The 26,540-nt window shown below is 41.2% G+C and overlaps 1 protein-coding gene across 10 annotated transcripts in view; it reads left to right on the top strand.

The window, feature by feature from the left end:
• The window catches only part of anks1b (ankyrin repeat and sterile alpha motif domain containing 1B), a 646,306-nt gene that overhangs the window by 277,294 nt on the left and 342,472 nt on the right, over positions 1-26,540 (top strand). For 9 of the 10 annotated variants that reach the window (XM_055652964.1, XM_055652967.1, XM_055652963.1 and 6 more), the window contains 2 exons: positions 11,384-11,680; positions 13,209-13,284. In XM_055652964.1, coding sequence (XP_055508939.1) covers positions 11,384-11,680; positions 13,209-13,284 — 373 coding nt within the window. Of the gene's footprint in view, positions 1-11,383; positions 11,681-12,649; positions 13,017-13,208; positions 13,285-26,540 lie in introns of those variants that run through there. The other variant, XM_055652971.1, reaches the window with a different exon arrangement.

Here is a 26,540-nt window from a genome sequence, read left to right as displayed (position 1 = left end):
TTAACCATGCTAGTGGACCTAGATTCACTTTGGTCTAGACAGGGTAAGGTTAGTACATTTCTTGCTCTGGAGGAGATGAGTGAATGGAGATGAATCTGAATGAATATTTTTCAGAAGATAAACACAAAATGTTGGATTAACTCAGCATCTCTGGAGAAAAGGAATAGGTAATATTTTGGGGTATTTGGTGATATTTGAATCCTTCTTCAGAACCACCCGAAACGTCACCTATTCCTTTTCTCCAGAGATACTGCCTGGCCCGCTGAGTTACTCCAGCATTTTATATCTAGCTTCAGTATAAACCAGCATCTGCAGTTCCTTCCTATACGTATATACGTATACATTTTTTTCAGAGTGTTTACTTGTACATTTATTGACTTTTCATTCAAGATATATTTAATTACTTGCACTAAAGTATCTTAGCTATCACAATGTAATTCAAGCTTTGAGTTCAAATTTATAGTTTGGTTAAGATTATAATGTATAGTACTGTCAGGTCAGGTTTGTGATTGGAAGCGGTCTGAATGTTAGTTCATAGTTTATTTATGTGTATGGCAATTAACTACTTGTGCATGACCGGGACACAGCATTCTGAGTGCAGGCTCTGCAATCTCTGATGTGGGACAACTTGCAATGTCTTTATTTCTTGAAGATTCCTTTTGAGCAAGGTGCCGAGCACAATGCGACAAAACTGTAATAATCTATATATTACTAAACCTCTCATCATGTTTCTATATTTGTTGGTTTGTATGTGTGCCAGTTTGAAACTATATTTGCGCAAAAACGGTGCACTACAATTTTTGCAATCATTACAATCATTGTCCTGTGATGTCAATTAAACAAGTTTTGTTCACATTGATGGTATATTTTACAAGCTATTGACATTTTAAACTAAAAAAAACTGTTTTTCACTTGTTCTGCCGTCAGCAGTGTTCCATATTATCCAATTGATGACTTTAAATAGGACAGGCCAACAACTCATTGGAGTTGACAGGGCTCTCACTTAACTTTTTTTCCCTGTTGCCAGCCGGGCAACCTTGGCAGCTTTTTAGGTTGCCAAATGACAGTTGAGGTGGTCATTTAAAACGGTTTGCATGACGCGTGCTATAATGTGCTTGGACGAAGTGTGTTTGGAATTATGGTCAATGAAGCATTCACACATTATTTCTGCTTCAAATAAAGTCACAAACTAAACATATTCACCAATCAAGACATGATATATACCACAATGACATGCAGCAAAATTATAATACAGTATACAGAGGCCCGGGATCGTTGGAGCGAGTGGAGGAGGGTCAGGGCTGTGAGTATATAAATCGAGCGCGGGGCTTGCTTTTACAGAGGCCCGGGATCGTTGGAGCGAGTGGAGGAGGGTCAGGGCTTACCGAAATCTGTAACGTTCCACACTCCATAGGGAGGGTTCTGGTGGAAGCCGCTGATTGGTGGAAGCAGACTAGAGGAAGCAGCTGATTGGGTGCAACCTCAGGTTAGCATTTCTGCTTTCTGGTTAAAGGTACAGTGAGCTAAAGGTACAGTGCTTTAGTAAAGGTACAGTGGGTTAAAGGTACAGTGCTTTAGTAAAGGTACAGTGAGGCAAGGGTACAGTGAGCTAAGGGTACAGTGCTTTTTGTTTATATAATAAAGGCGCAGTTTAAATGTCAAGAGGGAGCAGCTGAGTCAGATACCTGCTGATTTCTCCCAGCAGTTTCTATTGTATTATACTTGTATCAGATCCAGGGTAAGGCGGGAGAATGACAGTCAGAGCAGTGTACTGTTCGGGATGTCAGATGTGGGAGGTCATGGTGTTGGATGGCCCTACAGACGTCCACATCTGCACCAGGTGCAGCGAGATGGGGCTCCTAAGGGACCGTATTAGGATCCTGGAGCAGCAGCTCGATGACCTCTGTCTGGTCAGGGAGAGTGAGGAGGTCATAGAGGGGAGTTATAGGGAGGTGGTCATTCCAAAACCACGGGAGAGAGACATGTGGGTCACGCTAAGGAAGGGCAAGGGGCAGAGTCAGGGACGAGTGAGTACTCCAATGTCGGTACACCTTGGAAATAAGTACTCCTGTTTGAGTACGGATGGGGGTGACAGCCTGCCCGGGGTAGCGAGAGCGGTCGGGCCTCCAGCACAGAGACCGGCCCTGTTGCTCCTGGAGGTAGGGACGAAAAGAAGAGGGCAATAGTAATTGGGGACTCTATTGTTAGGGGGTCGGATAGGCGATTCTGTGGACGCAGTCGGGAGACCAGGATGGTGGTCTGCCTCCCTGGTGCCAAGGTCTCGGACGTGTCTCAACGCGTCCAAGATATCCTGAAATCAGAGGGAGAGGAGCCTGAGGTCGTGGTACATATAGGTACCAATGACATAGGTAAAAAAAGGGAAGAGGTCCTGAAGGGAGGATTTAGGGAGTTGGGAGGAGAGTTAAGGAAAAGAACCAAAAAGGTAACAATCTCAGGATTACTGCCTGTGCCACGCGACAGTGAGAGTAGGAATGGAACGAGGTGGAGGATAAATGCGTGGCTGAAAGACTGGTGCAGAGGGCAGGGATTCAAGTTTCTGGATCATTGGGACTTCTTTTGGGGAAGGTGGGACCTGTACAGAAAGGATGGGTTGCACTTGAACCCGAGGGGGACCAATATCCTGGCGGGGAAATTTGCAAAGGCTACTGGGGAGACTTTAAACTAGAATGGTTGGGGCGAAGGACTCAAATAGAGAAAGCTAGTAGACAGAATGGGAGGCAGGAAGCAGAAAAGGAAAGCACTCGGGCACAAGAGGAGAAAGAAAAAAAAAGAAAATAAACAGAGAATAAGAGGCGGGGGGTTTCTTAAATGTGCATATTTTAATGCTAGGAGCATTGTAAGAAAGGTGGATGAGCTTAGAGTCTGGATAGACACCTGGAAGTATGATGTTGTGGCGATCAGTGAAACATGGTTGCAGGAAGGCTGTGATTGGAAACTAAATATTCCAGGATTTCGTTGCTTCAGGTGTGATAGAATTGGAGGGGCAAGAGGTGGAGGTGTTGCATTACTAGTCAGGGAAGATATTACAGCAGTGCTTTGGCAGGATAGATTGGAGGGCTCATCTAGGGAGGCTATTTGGGTGGAACTGAGAAGTGGGAAAGGGGTAGCAACACTTATAGGGGTGTATTATAGACCGCCAAATGGGGATCGAGAATTGGAAGAGCAAATATGTAAGGAGATAGCAGATATTAGTAGTAAGCACAAAGTAGTGATTGTGGGAGATTTCAACTTTCCACACATAGACTGGGAAACACATTTTTGCAGCAATACATAGAGGTACATACTAGAGGAGGGGCAGTGTTGGACCTCCTGTTAGGAAATGAGACGGGACAGGTGGCGGAGGTATGCGTTGGGGAGCACTTCGGGTCCAGTGATCACAATACCATTAGTTTCAATATAATTATGGAGAGGGTCAGAATTGGACCTAGGGTTGAGATTTTTGATTGGAGAAAGGCTAACTTTGATGCGATGCGAGATGATTTAAAAGGAGTGAATTTTGTTTTATGGGAAAGATGTAGAAGAGAAATGGAGGACATTTAAAGGGGAAATTTTAAGAGTACAGAATCTTTATGTTCCTGTTCGGTTGAAAGGAAACAGTAAAAATTGGAAAGAGCCCTGGTTTTCAAGGGAAATTGGACATCTTGTTCGGAAAAAGAGGGAGATTACAATAATTATAGGCAGCATGAAGTAAATGAGGTGCTTGAGGAGTATAAGGAATGTAAAAAGAATCTTAAGAAAGGAATTAGAAAAGCTAAAAGAAGACATGAGGTTGCTTTGGCAAGTAAGGTGAAAGTAAATCCAAAGGGTTTCTTTCTACAGCTATATTAATAGCAAAAGGATAACGAGGGATAAAATTGGTCCATTGGAGAGACAGAGTGGACAGCTATCTGCAGAGCCAAAAGAGATGGGGGAGATATTGAACAATTTCTTTTCTTCGGTATTCACCAAGGAGAAGGATATTGAATTATGTGAGGTAAGGGAAACTAGTAGAGTAGCTATGGATACTATGAGTTTCAAAGTAAAAGAAGTACTGACACTTTTAAAAAATATAAAAGTGGATAAGTCTCCAGGTCCTGACAGGATATTCCCTAGGACATTGAGGGAAGTTAGTGTAGAAATAGCCGGGGCTATGACAGAAATATTTCAAATGTCATTAGAAATGGGAATAGTCCCCGAGGATTGGCGTACTGCGCATGTTGTTCCATTGTTTAAAAAGGGTTCTAAGAGTAAACCTAGCAATTATAGGCCTGTTAATTTGACTTCAGTGGTGGGCAAATTAATGGAAAAGATACTTAGAGATAATATATATAAGCATCTGGATAAACAGGGTCTGATTAGGGACATTCAGCATGGATTTGTGCCTGGAAGGTCTTGTTTGACTAATCTTCTTGAATTTTCTGAAGAGGTTACTAGGGAAATTGACGAGGGTAAAGCAGTGGATGTTGTCTATATGGACTTTAGTAAGGCCTTTGACAAGGTTCCTCATGGAAGGTTGATTAAGAAGGTTCAACTGTTGGGTATAAATGCAGGAGTAGCAAGATGGATTCAACAGTGGCTGAATGGGAGAAGCCAGAGGGTAATGGTGGATGGTTGTTTGTCGGGTTGGAGGCAGGTGACTAGTGGGGTGCCTCAGGGATCGGTGTTGGGTCCTTTGTTGTTTGTCATGTACATCAATGATCTGGATGAAGGTGTGGTAAATTGGATAAGTAAGTATGCAGATGATACCAAGATAGGGGGTGTTGTGGATAATGAAGAGGATTTCCAAAGTCTACAGAGTGACTTAGGCCATTTGGAAGAATGGGCTGAAAGATGGCAGATGGAGTTTAATGCTGATAAATGTGAGGTGCTACACCTTGGCAGGACAAATCAAAATAGGACGTACATGGTAAATGGTAGGGAATTGAAGAATACAGTTGAACAGAGGGATCTGGAATAACCGTGCATAGTTCCTTGAAGGTGGAATCTCATATAGATAGGGTGGTAAAGAAAGCTTTTGGTATGCTAGCCTTTATAAATCAGAGCATTGAGTATAGAAGCTGGGATGTAATGTTAAAATTGTACAAGGCATTGGTGAGACCAAATCTGGAGTATGGTGTACAATTTTGGTTGCCCAATGATAGGAAGGATGTCAACAAAATAGAGAGAGTACAGAGGCGATTTACTAGAACGTTGCCTGGGTTTCAACAACTAAGTTACAGAGAAAGGTTGAATAAGTTAGGTCTTTATTCTCTGGAGCGCAGAAGGTTAAGGGGGGACTTGATAGAGGTCTTTAAAATGATGAGAAGGATAGACAGAGTTGATGTGGATCAGCTTTTCCCTTTGAGAATAGGGAAGATTCAAACAAGAGGACATGACTTCAGAATTAAGGGACAGAAGTTTAGGGGTAACATGAGGGGGAACTTCTTTACTCAGAGAGTGGTAGCGGTGTGGATTGAGCTTACAGTGGAAGTGGTGGAGGCAGGTTCGTTGGTATCATTTAAAAATAAATTAGATAGGCATATGGATGAGAAGGGAATGGAGGGTTATGGTATGAGTGCAGGCAGGTGTGACTAAGGGGAAAAAGTTGTTCGGCATGGACTTGTAGGGCCGAGATGGCCTGTTTCCGTGCTGTAATTGTTATATGGTTATATAGTATCTCAACTCTTTTTACACATTGCAATGAATGCAATTTCTATTAGTTCTTTCCACTTCCAAACAAAAATGTGGTTGAATTATTCAGCGTATGATCAACCTGTGTCAATAAATCCTGGACCGTGGTAACATATATGCTTAACCATGCACACTACAGATTGATGCAAGCATGTTTTCTGTGAAGGACTGAAAATCGCCTTGACATGGCCATAGCATGGGTCATTATTGCTATTGCTGCTTCCCACATAATTTACCCATAACAAAATATACAGGTTGCAAGGACATTTCTAAAGGCATTTTATGATAATAGCTGTTAAAACCGACTATACCCATCTGACAGGTTAAACATTACACTAACTGACAAGAGATGGCCAAAGGACATAACTGCAGCAAATGTTCTTTTGGTAATATGTTTAAAGGTCAAAACGCGACATTACCGGACATTCAGATTGGATGTACGTGTTGTGAACACCAGTTTGTACTCACCAGATTTAAAAAAAATTATTGATAAACGCTGTTTCCATCATTCCCACTTCAGAATTAATGTTAACATTTCAACTGAAATATCTCCTGACCAAATTTGTGATGTATATAACTGACTGTAGAAGTAAAACCTGGATAAATCCAATGATAGTTGTGAATGTTGCTCATTAAATAACTACAGTACTGATATTCCATATTAAGAGCATTGATTTGCCGTTAAAATGAATTCTGTAATAACGTGTCAACGGTAGCAGTGACAATCGAACACTGCGGTTTTAATGTTTCACGTGTTCACACTTTAATTAATCCATCTTTATGGACTAAAACAAATAATAACATTGGGAAATAAAAGACATTTGATTGCGTTCCGTTATCAAACATAGTCAATGTTCGCTCTGAAGACATTTCCAGCACAATAGGGTCGGGGAGAGAGTGTGTGTGTGAATCAGTGCGGGGTGGATAGATGGGGGGGGGGGGGGGGGGGGGGGGGGGGGGGGGGGGGGGGGGAGTTGTGTTGAGAAGGCAATCAGTGCGGAATGGATGGATTGAGGCAGGTGAATTAGTACGTGTTGGTTGGAGTATGTAAAATTTTGAGGGGAGAGCACGGGGGATGTCAGTGGTGTTGAATGGGGGGTACTGCACGGGATGGGTGGGGGGGATCAGTACAGGATGAATGGGGGGTGCAGTAAAAGATGAATGGGCATTCAGTAAAAGATGAATGGGAAGATCACTACAGGATGGATGGGGGATCGGTGCAAGGTAAATGGAGGGTGGGTCAGTACGGGATGTATGGGGGGATCAATGCAGGATGAATGGAGAAGTGCAGGGTGGATGGGAAAGGGGGTAAGTGCAGGATGAATTGGGGGACCAGTGTAGGGTGAATGGGGGGTGGCAGGAGAATCAATGCGAGGTGGATAGGGTGATCAGCGCAGGATGAATAGATGGGGGGGGGGGGGGGGGGGGGGTAGATGGGGTGGGGAGCACAGGGGATGTCAGTGGGGACTGAATAGAGGTGGGAATGGGGATCTGTGGGATGGAGAGGAGGGATGGGGGGGTGTGCTGCTTACTGTTGTACAAAAGTAACTTCTCACTGAATGCCATGCCTCGTTTATGGGTGATGCAACTATCCTGCAATAGTATGTATATATCTGCAAATATGTGTAAGATTAGAAATGTTACTGCAAGGTTTGCTGAATGTGTAAAGGTGTGCATATGAATGTTACGGTTGAGTTCTGATCGCTATAAATTGCTGGTAAATAACAGATTGAGGTGTGGAGGCCTTTCACTTTGAGTCAACAGTAACGATAATGATGTCAGATGCAGCTTTTGCTGCTATTACCTTCTCAGCAGACATTGGGAAGACTTCTGTTGGTCCAAAGACCATGCAACTTTGCTGAAGCTCTCAACACATCTGAGGTTTAATGCTGTGGTCAAAGCTTACAGCGCTATCTCACTTCTGAGTTTCACATCTGCCAACCGCACTGCATTATCTTATGTACTGAAAAATGTTCCTGAACCAATTACATGAGATTTTTCTCATGCTCCTGGCATTTGCAGTGGCTGAGCAAAAAATGAATCTTGAAGAATTAGTCACTTATCAGCTTGTTTAATAAAAGGAATTTGCTGTTTACCATCTCCATCCAAAATACATGCATTAAGTGACAATTAGTTTCAGATTTTCTCAGATTTCTTTCAGTGCTTATTACATGTAGAAATATAACCAAGCAATTATATCTCATACCACCTGCTCTAAATCGAAACTTACAATTTCTTTGTCTTGTAGGTCTTTACATACAACTCGGGGCTAAGTTCTGAGTGTATTTTATGTTTATTATATTGCAGCTCAGCAGTTTGTACTTTGCCCTTATTGTAGGTATAGTTGATGGTTATGTTACCTGTCACCTTTAGTGTGTCACTTAATCCACTTTGGCTCAGTTACTTCTAGATTTACTACGTGCAATGTGCAAACATTAATAACCATGCACATTTAGTTGCATAATTTCTTGTTTTGTAAATTTCTTAATCCAAATTTAAAACCAGGGGATAATTTCATGACGAGCCCCCAATTAGATTTGAAAAATACATTTGACCTTGTCACCTGGTGCCTGTGTCCACGGGAAAACCTTGCTTTTATCGATCTACTTTGTATTTGCCTGGCTATCAAATACACAGGACCTGTTTACTAACTGGTATAGACATTGTACACTTGAACCCACATCCATCAGTAGTTGTAAAGGGTGCAGTTCCTTTCCATTATTCAGGAACGGACACGGGATATCCTGCTTACAGTGAATGCCCTTGATGAATGCTGTAGTTGGCCTGACTCAGTTCCACAACTGATCCTTTGTTAATTGTTTAAAGGGAATATTTGTTTTTCAGTTCAGTAACTCATGACACAGAGGGCCCAAAGTACTCATTTGTTAGTTTTTCTCTCTGCGTAAAACAGCTAGAAATTGTAACACTCTTTGTTGTATTTTGCTGTGTGTTCGGATTGCATTTTGGAATTGATGATTCTAGAGAAGTAATTGATTTAGACCTGCACAGCGCACACTCTATTTTTAATGTGCTTGGCCATGTATGTTATATAAAGAATAATTTACTTGCTATTGCAACAATTCCTAAGAAATTCTAAATTACATGGCAACACAGATTATTATCTTGAAATGCACGAAGATGTGTGAGAAAACTTTCAATGTATTTTGGGCTTGAGGAGACTTCATGCCTCACTTCATCTCTTGTCGAACCACTGGGCACTTCAGCAAAGGAGTGCGAGAAAAAAGTCCATGGTGCAGACTACATATCGTTTTGACGATTTAGCAAGAGAAACATCACCCATTCCAATTGCAATTATCTCAGGACGATCTTATATTCTCAGGGCATTTCTGGGGTCACAGTTAAATAATAAGGAATCACCTTTTAAAATCAAGGATTAGGTTGTCTTTTCTCTTTCAGTGGGTTGCAAATGACATTGGAGTACAAGAAAATACGAGGATTAAGTTACCTGGTGCCTCAAGCCTGCCTCTTCTTGCCAGTTGCATACAGCCCTCCATTTCCTGATTGTTCAATAAATTATCGACCTCTTTAAATACCTCTAGTAATCTTGTCCCCAGAATTCTCTGGGTACAGAATTCCAAAGATTCACCATCCCCTGCATTAGTAAACAGGTCCTTTTATATTTGATAGTTCAGGATCCTTGGAGCCATGCAGTTTGCAGGATCTTGGACTTGCTGATATTCTCACAATCTTTTACTGAGGCACCTTATGGTTAGGCCAGAAAGTAAAGTGAGCAATTAGCTATCATCATGCTTACTTGAACCTGTACCTGTTCCAACACACAGGCCAAGTACCAGGTTGTATGAAAGAGCTAAGAAGGTCCTGCTATCATGCAGTGAAATTGATGCCTAAAGCAATAGGTTTTTGTTCTGCACTGTCAGAGATATTCTCTACACTTTCACTGTAAGTCTCATTTCTATCCAGACCTAAAAATGGGGTTTTGTTGCCCTTCAATTGAAAATGGAGTATTCACCAAGCACTGGGAAGGGGAAAGTGTTCCTCTCACACACCTCAATATTTGACCACATTTCCTGCAACCATGTTCTCTTTTTGAGATTCTCAACATCCACTTTGTTATATCCCTTTAGGAACTTGTATATTTCAATCAAATCATACCTCATTTTTCTGAGATCCAAAAATACAAATCTGACTTTTTTCAGCTGTTCATGTAGAATAATCCTCTCATTCCTGGAAGTAGACGAATGAATTCCATCTGAATTGCCTCCAGTGCAAGTATATCCTTTACTAAATAAAGGGACTAAAACTGTTCATGCTACTCCGAATGGGGCCTCATTGTTATTCTGTACAATTTAAACTTTATTTCTCTTTTTTAACTTTAAATCTTCTACCAATCAATGTGCTATTTGTCAATTACTCGCTGCATTTGCATGCCATTTCTTTGTGTTTCATACACAACAATACCAAGAATCCTCTGTACTCCACTCATTGGCATTCTCTCCATTTAGATTATAATCTGCCTTTTGATTTGTACAACATCACAATTTCCTACTTTAAGCACCATTTGCATATTCAATTAAACAATATGTATCTTGTTGTAAAGTCCAAATGCTGGGGGAGGCAGTGTCTTGGGATATTTAATTGAGATTCTTTATAAACAAGGAGGTGAACATTTACTGCAGAGGATGAGACTATGAAGATGAGGTTACAGTCAGATTTGCTCTAATCTTATTGAATAGCAGACAGGCCTACTCCTGCTCCGACTGTGAACATTTGAGAGCTGCAGCCTGAGACCTGAATCCCAGGAGAACCAAGTGCAGTTTCATCTTTCTGCCTCTCTGAGATTCATACAGGCCCTAACATTGCTGTGGCCCATGTTTGGAGTGTACACATACCCCAAACTGGTGAATATCTTTCCACTCACATAACACTTGGAGCATTACTGACACTTCTTTCCCTTTACTAGTTTTCTCTGTCTCCATCTCAGGAGATAAACAATCCACTGGCTCTTGACCTTTTTACCTCCAGTTGGCATTGTGACATCAACTGGCTCGACTCTGCCTCCCTATTCCCTTCATCTGCTTTAACCTCCTCACCTCTGAATATGCAGCACTCCATTCATTGCATGCCAATCCCAATCTAGGCACCAAACCCACAGATAAAGTGCCGCGGTTGTTGTCTGGCGGACTGGCTCTACCATGCAGAGGCCTAATTGCAGCTCTCCAATATCACCTCTGATCCACCCTGAACCATGACCCCTCACTGGTCCACCAATTACCTCTTGCTTCTGTTTCAAAGCATCCCCATTCCTCTTTATACTAATTAACTTCCCTCTCTATTCTGTTTAGGTGCAGCATCGAACCAAACCATCACCCATTCCGTTCCATCCACAGATGCAGCACGACCCGCTGAGTTCCTCCAGTAGATTGTTTGTTTCTTCAGATTCCAGCATTTACAATCTCGTGGGACACCATCTGGAATACTGAGTTTGATCAGACCTGCAGAAAATGCACAATTACTTAAAACACACTGCACTTTCACTGTAACTCTCATTTCTATCCAGATTCTTTCATAAAATAATTGTGTATGTTAAATTAATGACTTTTGTTTTCCTAACAATGCTATTGTTTCAAATTGTACGTGACAATAATAACCATATTTGCCTCAATACGCTCTTTATTTGAGAGATATGTTTCCCTGGCCACCTTGTAACAATTTCTTCTCTTGTCTCCAACAGAACAATGAGAATGAAACAGCACTGCACTGTGCAGCACAGTATGGACACTCAGAAGTGGTGGCTGTTCTCTTGGAAGAATTGACTGATCCCACTATAAGGAACAATAAGTTTGAAACGCCCCTTGACTTGGCCGCACTCTATGGTCGTCTGCAGGCAGTCAAGATGTTAATAAATGCACATCCAAATCTGATGAGCTGCAATAGCAATAAACATACTCCTCTTCATCTTGCTGCCCGCAATGGGCACAAGTTTGTGGTCCATGTCTTGCTTGATGCAGGAATGGATGTGAATTGCCAGGTGGGTGAAAATTGTTTACTATTAATAAATCATTGGATAATACATTAGAGAGGAATGCCATTTTATACTCTGGGTGTGAGTCAGCTATTTTAAAGTGCCAATCATTCAGCGCCACTGCCTTGTTTCTTCATCGCACCCCAATAAATGTACTTGTTTCAACTAGAAATAACGTGTTGATTTTGTGCTGATCATCAATGTTCGGTGTTCCTTTATATGTAGATGAGAATATCAAATTCCAAACATATAATAACATTCTTTAAAGTGATTTCCTGCTGCTTGTGGCTTTCATGTTCACAGTTAGTTACTTTCAGAGTTTTTTATGGGTGGATTGTAATTTCCATAATAGTAGTTGACCTGAAAGGACATAAATGATACTGAACATTTTTGTAAAAATGCATTTCAGTGTTACGCAGCACCAAACAATCAAGCTCTTTTAATCTTTGACAATTCATATATTTAAATTGTTTGCATGCATTAAAATTTATATATTTTTTATTATCCCTAATTTTTAAGAATTTTCTCAAATGATGAAATTCATTTGATAAATTTAAAAAAACCATGCCCGTTATTTCTTCTGTGTATCTAAATTATTCTTGCTACTGCTATCTGTAAGCATCATGATACAATAACATTCTTGTCAACTGTAACCTATATAATATGAATTTTTGAAATAGTGCATTTTTGGAAAAGCCCTCAGAACATCGCCCTCTCGCCCTCATGCATGTTGGACAATACCTGTTGGCAAAATTGACAGCAGTATAAATTATGAAAGTAAAAAAATGTGCTTACAAACAATGTGACTTAATTATATTGTGTGTCCTGATTATGTGCAATGTTCACAGCAGCAGCAAGTATATGTTATTTTCCAGTTAAATTCCTGGAAATGGTGTGGCATGAGCAATTTCCTTTGTTTGACATCATCAATTTCCTATCATTTAGGGAAACAAGGCAGGAAGAACCTTTTTGAATAAGCTAGGCATCCTGTGCATCCATTTTGTACAAAGGGCAACACTTCAAAGTGCTGCAAAAACGTTTGCTGTCTTTTAAAATGTTATCTGTGCAACCACCAGTGATTAAGAAAGACAAAGATGACTTTGTTGATATGAATTAAGCTAAGACAGTGGATAACCGAAGCCACAAAGGAATGTACTGAGCTTCAAAATACTCCAGACACACTCTTTTACAAACTCTGTTCAGTTGCTCGTTTGTGACAACCTTTGAGACGTCAACTTTATCTGACTTGTGCAAGCTATCTGGAGGAGCAAAAGCAGCAAAGGGTAATGCATTTGATTGAAACCGACATTTTTGTTTATTTCAAGTACCAACAAGACTTTTGGTGAGTGTTTGCAAAAATAGCAGTATCTAAAGAAAACATGTACTCAAGTCTTAATAAGCATCTGAATATATTTTGTAGAAAAGTTCAGCAATTAAAAAGTGAGATAGATGATTAATTAAAAATGCAATATCTTTCCAATTCTGCAGTAGGTAGTGTATGGTGTAACATACTATTCACATTTGTGCTTTGCAGACTGAAAAGGGTAGTGCTCTTCATGAAGCTGCCTTGTTCGGCAAGATGGATGTTGTCCGAATTCTGCTAGAAGCAGGTAAGATTCAATTACTTTTTCTTATTTCATCTGTAGTTTACATGGCAATTTGCTTTTGACAGTTTAAGAACAGGTAGGGGGAAAAGTACTTATTTTTTTACATGCGCTTACGATTTCAGGGAAAGTTGATTTTAAATATAGACTTGCAGCTCTCGTTTTTTTAGTAATGGGACAGATAATATGTGGAATGCACACAGTTCCAAGGGCAGAGCAGTTGCTGCTGCTTCAAATTGTAGTTATTTTTTTAACTTATTTTTTACATTAAGCTTGCTACAATTTTTTTATTATTAACAGCGGAGGTACGCTCCTTGAGTGTAAATACATCTTAATTGCTGTGTCAAATACATTACTATTGTACGTAGCTCTTAACGCATTACTGATACCACTTGGTGTGAGTTTCATCCTCATATTTTCAACAAATGGAACTTTTGATATAATTATATTTTAATGGTTATGGGAAGAGTGTGCCATATTGCAATTTTAATGAAAGACCTTTCTTATTTTTAACTGAGCCACAATATGTTTAATCCAAAACTATAAAGGCAATATATTTTACAACTGGGATTGAGATATTTATATTTATAAAATCAGGTTCAAAATCAGCAGAGAGAACAACTGCATGTTTAATAAATATATGGAATGTTAAAACAGATTAGCCAAATTAGACCAATAAAATCTAAAAGACTTCTATTTTACAGTGATGCAGTGTGGAAACTTCAGCCCAACTTGCCCACACTGGCCAACAATGTACCAGCTACACTAGTCCCACTTGCCTGCGCTTGGTCCATATCCCTCCAAACCTGTTCTATCCATGTACCTGTCTAACTGTTTCTTAAACGATGGGATAGTCACAGCCTCAACTACCTCCTTTGACAGCTTGTTCCATAAACCCACCACCCTTTGTGTGAAAAAGTTACCCCTCAGATTCCTAGTAAATCTTTTCCCCTTCACCTTGAACCTATGTCCTCTTGTCCTCGATTCCCCTACTCTGGCCAAGAGACTCTGTGCATCTACCCGATCTATTCCTCTCATGATTTTGTATACTTCTATAAGATGTCCCCTCATCCTCCTGTGCTCCACGGAATAGAGACCTAGCATACTCAACCTCTCTCTATAGCTCACACCCTCTAGTCCTGGCAATATGCTCGTAAATCGTTTCTGAACCCTTTCAAGCTTGACAATATCTTTCCTCTAACATGGTGCCCAGAACTGAACACAATATTCTAAATGTGGTCTCACCAAAGTCTTATACAACTGCAACATGACCTCCCTATTTCTATACTCAAAACTCTGACTGATGAAGGACAAAGTGCCAAAAGCCTTTTTGTTCATCTTATCTACCTGCGACTCGACCTTCAAGGAACCATGCACCTGTACTACTAGATCCCTCTGCTCTACAATACTACCCAGAGGCCTACCATAGGTCCTGCCCTTGTTCGATGCCCCAAAATGCAACACCTCACATTTCTCTGTATTAAATTGCATTAACCATTCCTCCGCCCACCTGGCCAATCGATCCAGATCCTCCTGCAATCTTTCACAACCTTCATTATCTTCAGTTGTAAATCACTAATGTTATACCTTATGCCCTGAAGTTCTTTATATTCAGTGTCTTGCATCGAGATTACATAAGGAACTGATAAAGAATATACACTAACAGGCTGATGAATGTGATTCTAATTGTCTTTCCTCCTCACATCCACACCTATGGCCATGGATTTGCCCCATTAATTCTATTTTGAACCACATTATTCCCTGGGCATCTATCGTCCATTACTCTTTAACCACTTTCAAATGCTGTCAAAATGTCCCCAGGTCTGTTGAATGTAATGATCCTGTAGTTGCAGAAGAAATAAATGTTTGGGTTAGCAAAACATAGAGAGAGAGAAAACAATTCCCATCTGGGTTATAGAGCAAATGTAAATAATATACGACATGGAGTAGAAAATCACAGGCACATTCTTTGCAGTCTTTCAATTTTAGTTTACTTTAATAAACTTAAACCTAAACATCCTTGTATCAATTAGTTTCTTTTGTTAAGTGGATGTTATAACTACCTATTAATATTGACTGTTCACAGCATGAAATGGCCAATTATTTGATCCTTCCTATCATAATGCTACGAGTTGGGAAGTTAGGTTGAGCGGACTGAATGCACTTTACATGATTCCCGCATTTAGAATTCTATTCCACTGTACGACAGTGATGTTTCTATTTGGCATGTCCACATGTAAATACTGCACCAGTTTTGAGTATAATTTTATAAACAATTATCAATATTTATTATACCTTGAGATGAAGGTTGCTTTAGTAATTTTTTCGGCATCCAGTGAGACAGTGTGCATCGTATGTCAAGGGATCAAGAGTGATTATTTGCTATGGGCACCATATATGAACCAGGACATTGGAAGTTTTACTTGCTGCAGCTTTACAGGCTCCTCAGTCAACATAGGAAAATATGAATCGTCGTAACGATAGGGGAGAGCAATCAACCACATCTGAGGGGCCCAAACATGCATTTTCATCTCCTTAAAGCATTGGGGGGAAAAAACGATTGAGATGCACAAAGAAAAGATTTAGATCATGTCTTACCTTTCTCGTCTTCAGGATGTGAAGGCCAGAAAATGAACTCTGCAGTGTGTAGATTTTATTTTAGGTAATTGTTTGCAGAACCTGCTGCCACAAAAATCATCTTCTCAAGCAGTTCCCCAAGTTTACCCATGATTTGCTCTTGCTTTGCCTCCCGCGGATTCTGAGGTAGTTGATCAGGTCCACATGGAATCTGCAGAAGATGAGGCAGAGGATGCATGACAGGTTGGGTAGGTGGGTAACTGGCAGCTATCCGCTCCTTCCACTGTTTACATGAGGCTTCTCCCTGTTTCCAATGAATGCTCCTCTATTTGGGGTATTTATGGGATAGGCAGGGGAGGGTGAAGGTGGAGACGGTTGCTGAAAGACGATACATAGGGACGCAGAGGTTACCAGTGCTGGAATCTTAAAATAAAAGGTAACAATTTTGGGCCCCATATCTGAGGAAGAATGTGCTGGTGCTGGAGAGGGTCCAGAGGAGGTTTATGAGAATGATCCCTTTTGAGTGGGTTAACTTATGATAAGTGTTTGATGGTACTGGGCCTTTACTCGCTGGAGTTTAGAAGGACGAAGGGTACCCGAATTTTAACTTATCGAATAGGAAAAGGCCTGGATGTGGAAAGAATGTTTCCAGTAGTGGGAGAGTCTAGGACCAGAGAACATAGCCTCAGAATTGAAGGACGTTCCCTTAGGAAGGAGATGAGGAGGAATTTCTTCAGGGTGGTGAATCTGGAATTCATTGTCACAGAAGGCTGTGGAGGTCAAGCCAATGGATATTGTCAAGGCAGAGGTCGATAGATTATTGATTAGTGCAGGTGGCAGGGGTTATGGGAAGAAGGCAGGAGAATGGGGTTGAGAGGGAAAGATAGATCAGCCATGATTGAATTTGACTTGAAGGGTCAAATGGCATAATTCTGCTCCTATCACATGAACTTGTGAACTTATAATCAGAACCATTAAAGGAGAGAGGAAGAACAAATGAAACAAGAAGGAAAGGCTTTCTGGTGGGTGAAATGTGTACATTGTAGGTTAATGGAACCAAGCAGGGGAGAAGGACAACAAGGAGTGACGGGGCCTGGAGCCAGGTATGGGGAAAGAGAACAAACTAAGAGGACCACAGTTGGTTTGTGAGGGGAGAGATAGAATCTGACGTTAGGGTTACCTGAAAATGGAAAATTCAGTATCCAAATCATTGGGCTGTAGACTACCCTGTGGAATGTGAGGTGATGTTCCTCTAGTTCGCGTGAGGCACCAGCATGGTGCTAGAGAAGGCCGAGGACAAAGAGGTCATTGGAGAATTGGAAGCGGTGTTTGAATGACATGCAACTGGGTGCATAGGATATTCTTTGCAGACCGAGCACAACTGTAGCCTAGTCTTTGGTCATGTCGATGTAGAAAAGCCTAAATCAGGAACACAGATGCAGGCTGGAGGAGGTGCATGTGAATCTTTGCCTCACAAAGGCTATTTAGTTCCCTGGATGGAAGTAAGGGAGGGGGTGTAGGTACAATAATGGAAATTATGTAGAGGTGCAGAGGTGAATAGGGTAAAAGGTGAGGATTAGGAGAATCTTATCTGACGAAAGTCCCGATCCAAAACAATTAAAATTGAATCTGAATCTGAATCTGAAAACATCAGCTATCCATGTTCTCCAGAGATGCTGCCTGACCCGCTGTGCTATTCCAGCAGTTGTGTCTTTTTAAAAATGTATCTATGTTCTGTTTGGATGGAGATGGGGTGAGAGCAAAACTCTGGACAATGTAGGAGAGGACTTCAACCACAATATAAGGAAAACCATGTTTCCGGGAAAAGGAGGCTATTTCAGATGTCCCGGAGTGGAGTAGAGGGAGTTGTCTTGAAAGCAGATGTGGCTGGAAGAAAGGCATGGCATCCTTATAAGAGATAGAGTTGGAAACAATGTAGTCTAGGTAGCTGTGGGCGTCAATGGGGTTACAGTGGACTTCAGTGGATTGTTTGCCTCCTGAGATGGAGACAATCCAGAAAAGAGAGTAAGGCGTTGCAAATAAGCCAAGAAAATTTGAGTTGAAATTTATTAACAAAGGTGAAAAATCATTGAGTTTCATAAGGGTGCAGAAAGTAACACCAATGTGGTTGTAGATCTACTGGAGAAAGAGTTGGGGAGTGGTATCAGAGAAGGTTTGTTCCACATAGCTAATGAAATGAAAGATCTAGCTGGCATAACCAATGCGAGTGCCCATGGCTACTCCTTTGATTTGTAGGAAGTGACATGAGTCAGAGGAGTTATTCAAGACAAGAACAAATAAGCTCCATTCCCTCTTACATTTGGCTTGTCCTCCAAATATGCAGATCTGTAACCATTGTTGCATACAACACACGTTGACTGAGGTTGATGTGACCCGGGTTCTGAAGTGGAGGCAATGTGGGTTAAAAGATTTCTCATTGGTCCTCTTAATTAGCTCCACTCAAGCAAAACGATCGCCAGAGATGCGATGTTGTCTTGCGGAAGCATGTTTGAGGAAAGTGTTGGGTGACTGCCTTGCACAGCAAATGTGTATGTACTATGATTTAGCCTGTTTTGGACAACTTAATTATGATCGCAATTTGAATGTCAGAATGTAGCACAATTAAGATGGGGACAAATTTATGCGGGAACGTAGATTTGAGAAACCTGCTCTGCTGCCCATAGAACAGGCTTGTAATAATTATTTGCCACAGATTCTGTCAAAATCTGATTTATTTTACTTTGCGGGGAACAAAGGAAAAGCAATCAAAAGTCTGCTAACACAGAAGACATAGAAATTGTATCTCTACTGCCCTTCTCGATCAGTGGTCAAAGGCTTTGGTGAAATGAGAAAAGGCCATGTACTGTGGCTGAAGGTACTTCCTGCATTTCCCTTGGATGAAAATTATGTTTCTACAGATGGGCCGAATACGCATTGCGATTTACTGTAGGGAGGAGCTCTTTGTCTATAAGGAAAGAGCAATAGATTGTGAGCTTTTGGATGAATTCCCTTGTAATTGACACCAGGGATTTCACTCTGCAACTACCACAATTGGATGTATCTATTTTTATTGACGCTGGTCACAATTATGTGTCTCTAAGATCCCCTAGTGTCCAACTGTTTTCAGGTGTGGGAGCTGTAAATGTGTGTTTTCAGATCCTCTCTGGAAACTTTAGAAGTGCAGCAGGGCTAGTGTCTGTTCTGAGTTCTTGTCTTTCAGTTGACATATGGTCCTGCTGACTTCTTGTCAGTGGGAAGGGAAGGCATTCTTGTATAGAAGTACCACCATGCTGTTAGGAACAAGCAATAACTTTTCATGCAACTAAAGGCCAAGTTCCAACAGAATACACAGGAACATACAGAATAATGAAAGGCTTGGATAGAGTGGATGTGGAGAGGATGTTTCCACTAGCGGAAGAGTCTAGGACTAGAGGTCATAGTCTCAGAATTAAATTACATTCTTTTAGGAAGGAGATGAGGAGAAATTTATTTAGTCAGAGGATGGTGAATCTGTGGAATTATTTGCCACAGAAGGCTGTGGAGGCCAAGTCACTGGATATTTTTTGAGGCACATAGATAATTTTTGATTAGTACAGGTGTCAGGTTATGGGGAGAAGGCAGGAGAATGGGGTTAGGAGGGAGAGATAGATCGGCCATGATTGAATGGCAGGGTAGACGTGATGGGCTGAATGGCCTAATTGTACTCCTATTCCCTATGACCTTATGATCGATAGCATAGGTGGTTGGCAGAAATAGTGCAGGAGAACAAGCAATTTTCTGAAAACAGATACAAATTTTTCAATGCTGTCAAGTCCACCTCCAGCTTAAACACCCACCCAGCTGAAGCCAAAAACTAACTAAGGAAGAGGCAAACTGGAAGGAGCACTTTGAAGAACTCTGTAACTGAGGCTCAACCTTCCTTTGCACTATGCAACAGCAAATCGTCCCCTCCTGCCTCCCTGGTGCAAATAACCATGCCTTCATTAAAGAGTTCAATTGTTTCTGGTGGTGTCAGTTCAATGAAACAAGTTGTCCTACCTTGAATGCTTAGTAAACTCACCTTCTCTTTTCTTAGGGATTAAATTCACAATTGAAAATGCAGGAATCTAAGTGCATTGAAATAACTGATTCGTTTTTGTATCTAAAACATGACCCTCAGGATAAGATAATTTCAGTTTAAAAATTGAAAATAAAATCTGTTCCAAAACAGACAATAGGTGCAGGAGTTGGCCATTCGGCCCTTCGAGCCAGCATTCAATGTGACCATGGCTGATCATCCCCAATCAGTCCCCCGTTCCTGCCTTCTCCCTATATCCCCTGTCTCCGCTATCTTTAAGAGCCCTATCTAGCTCTTTCTTGAAAGTATCCAGAGAACCAGCCTCCACCGCCCTCTGAGGCAGAGAATTCCACAGACTCACAACTTTCTGTGTGAAAAAATGTTTCCTCATCTCCGTTCGAAATGGCTTACCCCTTATTCTTAAACTGTGGCCCATGGTTCTGGACTCCCCCAACATCGGGAACATGTTTATTGCCTGTAGCATGTCCAAACCCTTAATAATCTTATATCTTTCAAAAAGATCCGCTCTCATCCTTCCAAACTGCAGAGTGTACAAGCGCAGCTGCTCCATTCTCTCATCATATGACAGTCCCGCCATCCCGGGAATTAACCTTGTAAACCTATGCTGCACTCCCTTAATAGCAAGAATGTCCTTCCTCAAATTAGGGGACCAAAATTGCACACAAAACTCCAGGTGTGGTCTCACTAGGGCCCTATACAACTGCAGATGGACCTCTTTGCTCCTATACTCAACTCCTCTTGTTATGAAGGCCAACATGCCATTCGCTTTCTTCACTGCCTGCTGTACCTGCATGCTTACTTTCATTGACTGATGCACAAGGACCCCCAGATCCCATTGTACTGCCCTTTTCCCAACTTGGCACCATCTAGATAATAATTTGCCTTCCTGTTTTTTCTACCAAAGTGGCTAACCTCACATTTATCCACATTAAACTGCATCTGCCCACTCACCTAACCTGTCCCAGTCACCCTGCATTCTCATAACATTTTCCTCACAGTTCACACTGCCACCCAGCTTTGTGTCATGTGCAAATTTGCTAATGTTATTCTGAATCCTTCATCTAAATCATTGTTGTATATTGTAAATAGCTGCAGTCCCAGCACCGAGCCTTGTGATACCCGACTAGTCACTGCCTGCCATTCTGAAAGGGACCCGTTAATCCCTACTCTTTGTTTCCTGTCTGCCAACCAATTTTCTCCCCATGCCAGCACTCTAACCCTAATACCATGTGCCCTAATTTTGCCCACTAATCTCCTATGTGGGTCCTTATCAAATGCTTTCTGAAAGGCCAGGTACACTACACCCACTGGCTCTCTCTTGTCCATTTTCCTAGTTACATCCTCAAAATATTCCAGAAGATTAGTCAAGCATGATTTCCCCTTTGTAAATCCATGCTGACTTGGACCGACCCTGTTACTGCTAAAATGTTGTATAATGCACCATATACTCATTGATGTGTCTTAAGATGTTTACACCAACAAGGTCCACAGTTCCTCATTAATATCTGTAACTGCTGCTGCAGCAAACTTTTGGTTTCCTTTTCCCTTGTTTCCCTCACTGTACAAGATTCAGGTTTTTACTAAACCAGCATGCTTGCCCTATCTTCAGTTTACTTCTTCAATTTTGTCAGTGATGTTTAAAAGTTAACACTTTTTCCTGATACTTTGGTAATTTCTGCCTGCTTTTTTTTTAACATTGTGGTCAAATGACTGTCCACCGATTTTAGCCCAAATTTCTAAACACAAAGGCTTCATAGAATCTGGTTTTGAGCTATCAGGTAATAATAAGGCTATAAATCATAGGTGAATCCCTACAGAGCTTATTGCATCAGCCAGAGGCAATAAACCTGTGAGATGTGAAGCTAGAAATCTTGGATGAACAGGGAGATTCACTCTCTGCTTGAATCTGGATCCAAGACATTTAAGAAGGATGATCCTGCTCTGCACTTGAAGGCCAAAGATGATCTCCGCAAGGCTATCAGGGTTGCCAAGAGAGATTTCCAAAACAAGCTGGAAGCTTAGTGCAATCAAATGGATACAAATCAACTGGCAGGAACTCAATACCAGTGAGGTCTGCAAGTTGAAGTTGGGAGCGATCACTGACAACAATGCATCTCATAAATTCCCTCACTCATACAGTCATACAGTGTGGAAAAAGGTCCTTCGGCCCATCTTGCCCATACCAGCCAACATGTCCCAGCTTCACTAGTCCTACTATACCTGCCTACATTTGGTCCACATCCCTCCAAACCTGTCCTATCCACGTACCTGTCAAACTGTTTCTTAAACATGTTGGGATAGTCCCCGCCTCAACTACCTCCTCTGGCAGCTTGTTCCATACACCCACCACCATTTGTGTGAAAAAGTTGCTGCTCCGATTCCTATTAAATCTTTTCCCCTTCACATTACACCTATGTCCTCTGGTCCTCGATTCACCTTCTCTGGGCAAAAGACTCCATGCATCTACCCAATCTATTCCTCTCATAAGTTATTTATCTCAGATAAACGTAATGCTTCTGTTGTAAGAGCTCTACCCAGACACATCACCCCATCTCCTGCTGGCCTTATCGCAAACATCTTGGTGGCAAAATTCAGATTTGTTTTCACGCGAGCAAACAGGCCGGGATGGAGACCCTGGAAGAGTTATGAAATCATGTGCCAATCAAATGACTACAGTCTTCGCTCATGACTTCAACTTCTTAATTCAACAGTCTCCTGTCCCAAGAAAACCTCCATTATTCCAGTCCCCCCCCAAAAAAAGTGACCTGTTTCAATGATTACTCCCCAGTAGCGTAAACACCAACCATTATGGTGGTTTGAAAGAATGCGAATGACCCACATTTGCATCAGTTTTGAAGACAATCTAGACCCCTGCAATTCTCATCCAGGAAAAATAAGTCTATGGAGGATGCTATCTCTCTTGCGTTACATTCAAACCTGAATGAAATCACGTCAGGATGCTATCCTTTAAGTACAGCTCAGCCTTCAACACCATAAATCCAAATACACACCTCAGTCAGTTAGATATACAATAACAATTTGGTATAAACCAGCAACTTCAGTTTCTTTCCACACACTCAGTCAGTTAGAGTTGGTCATAACATTTACTTCGAGTTACTAGGTATCTATATCACCAGCAACCTAACCAAGTCCCTTTACACAGCTGAAATGATCAAGAAAACACATCAGTGTATTTACCTTGTTAAGTTCATATATTCATGTTATACAAGCAGAATTAGGCCATTTGGTCCATCAAGTCTACTCCGCCATTCAATCACGGCTGATCTATCTTTCACTCTCAACCCTATTATTCTGTCTTCTCCCGATTACCCTTACACCCGTTCTAATCAAGAATCTATCAATCTCCGTCTTAAAAATATCCATTGGCCTCTATGGACTTCTGTGGCAATAAATTCCACAGCTTCATCACCCCCTGACTAAAGAAATTCCTCCATCTGCTTTCTAAAGGTACATCCTTTTATTCTGAGGTTGTGCCCTCAGGTTCTAGACTCTCCCACTAGTGCAAACATCCCCTCCACATCCACTCTATCCAGGCCTTTCATTATTTGGTAAGTTTCAATGAGGTGTCCCCTCATCCTTTTATACTCCAGTGAGTACAGGCCCAGTGCCTTCAAATGCTCATCATATGTTAAGATCAATAAAGCGCATCAGCGTATTTACCTTCATTAGACTTTAAGAACATTTGGGATGCCCACGAGGATTCTCTCGAACTTCTACAGATGCACGATAGGAAGTAATCTGGTGGGATGTACTGTATCTCAGCCTAGGGGACAACTGCTCTGCTCTTAATCGCCTGAGAGAGGTGAACACAGCCCAGTCCATCACAGGCTTGCCACTACTTTCCATTCAGTTCCTATCAAGGTGATTTACATCAGGAAGGCTGGAAGTATCAGCAAGGATGCCTGTCGCCTTGGTCATTCATTTTTCTCGCTTTTACCTGCTAGGAAAAGATATAGTTTGGATGATCTGACTTAAGAACAGCTTATTCACCACTGCTATCTGACTCCTGAACCAATCACCGCATTCACACCCCATTCCTGGTTCTGCTGCAACGTACCCTTACTTTTAACTCTACCTCATTCTGTTATTCTGTTATTGTACTTCTGCACTACACAAATTTTGCACTGCTCAGATTTTGCACTACAATCTTGCACCACTCTACTGTCACTGTTGTGGGTATTTATTGTTGTGTATATATCATTATTATCTGGTGTTTACTCTGTGAGCCTCATGTGAACAAGAGCTTTTATTGCTCCCTGGTGCACATGGCAATAAATTAATCTGAATCTAATGACAGATTTTTAAAAGAAAGTAACATTCATCATTGCAGGAATTGTAACTGAAACATTCTGCATTTGAACTTGATGATGTTCAGCAAAATTGCCTTGGAGCAGTTTGTACACTCAAAGACATGAAATGCAGAGTATAAAATAAATACAAAATGAATTTTGTTACAGGCAATGTTAGGGCAAAAATGCAGTACTGTTTGCTGCTTAGGGGTGTTTATCTTAACGTGGCCTCATGCCTTTTGCCTTGCTAATGTCAGGTTGGATCAGTATGGTGCTCATGCATAGCTTTCTAAAGTAAATACCATCCTCAGGAAATCTGTTAGCCAGGTCATAATAAAATAGCTCCTGTCAAAAAATACATAAAACACTTTAAGTAAGTGGTCTATGATACAAGTTGATTGTTTGTGAGCAGCATATTGTTTCTCTTGGATGAATGCCAAAGAAATGAGATGATGTTTGTGAGTTACTGGAACCTAATAACTGGATCAGACTATTTATTGTATATCATAACTAGCCTCTGAAGCATATCAAATGTTGTAACAGCAAAAAGATAGATGAATTATTTTATATTAATTATTTCTCTATTGAATAAATGCCATAATGCATAACGCGACCTATGAAACTATAAAATCCCTAAGTGAAATCAATCTTATGTGGGGCAAAAAATATATTGTTCTCTATAAAGTATAAAGTATTGTCCATTCTGGATCCTGGGACTGATCCACATTAATCTGATTCAATTTTCTTCCATCTATTGTTTAATGGTTGTAATGCAAGGTGACTCTGAGCTTCCTGTTGCCTGCTACTTTAATCCTCCTATTCTGCTCCTATTCTGACCTCTGTCTGTTGCCTCCTGCATTGCTGTGTTGGGCCTCTTGGGACCCAATATAAGTTAGAGGAACAGCATTTAATCTTTGTTCACTGAATGGACAAAGTATCAAATTCTATAACTTAACCACTTAGAAATATACTGTAGAAACATAGAAAATAGGTGCAGGAGTAGGCCATTTGGCACTTCGAGCCAGCACTGCCATTCAATATGATCATGGCTGACCATCCAAAAACAGTACCGCGTTCTGGCTTTTCCCCCATATCCCTTGATTCCCTAAGCCCTAAGAGCTAAATCTAACTCTCTCTTGAAAGTATTGGAACTGGTCATTTTTGGCAGGAAGTCACCCATCTGTGATATTGGTTCAGTCTTTCTCGTTTGCAAATGTGGAATGAGCTACTCGAGGAAACTGTAAAGGCAGGTGCAATTATAATGTTTAAAACATATTTGGATAGGTGCATGGATAGAAGGGGTCGGATAGGATATGGGTCAAATGCAGGCAAATGGGACTAGCTCAGTTGCATAAACAAGTGGACCAAAGGTCCTGCTTCCATGCCAGATGACTTCAAAAAACGGAGCTTCTCTCTCGCCCTCCCTCCTCATCCTCTCTCCCTCCCTCCACCTCCACTTTTCTTTATCTTGTGTTTTTCTTTTTCCCACTACCCGTTTTGACCAATGGACAGGTGATCTCTGCACATTATCCCTGAAGGTAGACCTGGCCTCGCCAAATCAGAAGCTTACCTTTTGTCATATCCACCCTCTTCCCTGTGCAACTAAATAACGTTTACTCTTCCCCAGTTCTGATAAAAGATTTTCAGCCTGAAATGTTAAACCGTTTCACAGATGCTGCCTCATCTGCCGCATGTTTACAACTTTATTTTACTATTTTCATGTCAGAGTCCCAGCATTTTTTTCACTTTCATTAGCAATGTCCCAGCAGTAGATTGAGGAATTCTATTGGGAGGCAGCGATAAAGGCAGAGTTTATCTTCTCAATGTACCTGTGTGAAGTTGATGTTTGAAGAGCAGGTTTGGGAACCAGTGTTTCATTCCACAGGCCAGCTACTGGACAATCACATCAAGGGCAGAGAGGTGTCAGAGATGGTCCAAGTGAGTTTGACAAGGACAATCAGCCTGAAGTTGAAATATGAACGGAAGATGCAGAAAACACACTGTAGGTCAGGTAGCATCTGCTGAAAGAGAAGCAAGGAATTGCAGATGCTGGTTGACAAAAGAAGTCATAAAGTGCTGGAGTTACTTAGTGGGTCGGGCAGCTTCTCTAGAGAACATTTATAGATGATGTTTTTGGTCAGGACCCTTCTTAATGTGTCAGGCCCAAAACACCCGTTAGAAAGGAGAAAGAAAGCCCTGTTTTTTCCCCCCGTAATCTTAAGTTTTGATTTTCACTCTGTTGTCGACCAGAGCCAATTAGAATGAAAATTTTTAAAATCTACTGGAAATAAAAACTT

Source organism: Leucoraja erinacea, chromosome 22, assembly GCF_028641065.1.
Source record: "Leucoraja erinacea ecotype New England chromosome 22, Leri_hhj_1, whole genome shotgun sequence".
Taxonomy (NCBI): domain Eukaryota; kingdom Metazoa; phylum Chordata; class Chondrichthyes; order Rajiformes; family Rajidae; genus Leucoraja; species Leucoraja erinaceus.
Note: the sequence above shows the minus strand (reverse complement) of the source record. Positions and strands in the feature narration are given on the sequence as shown.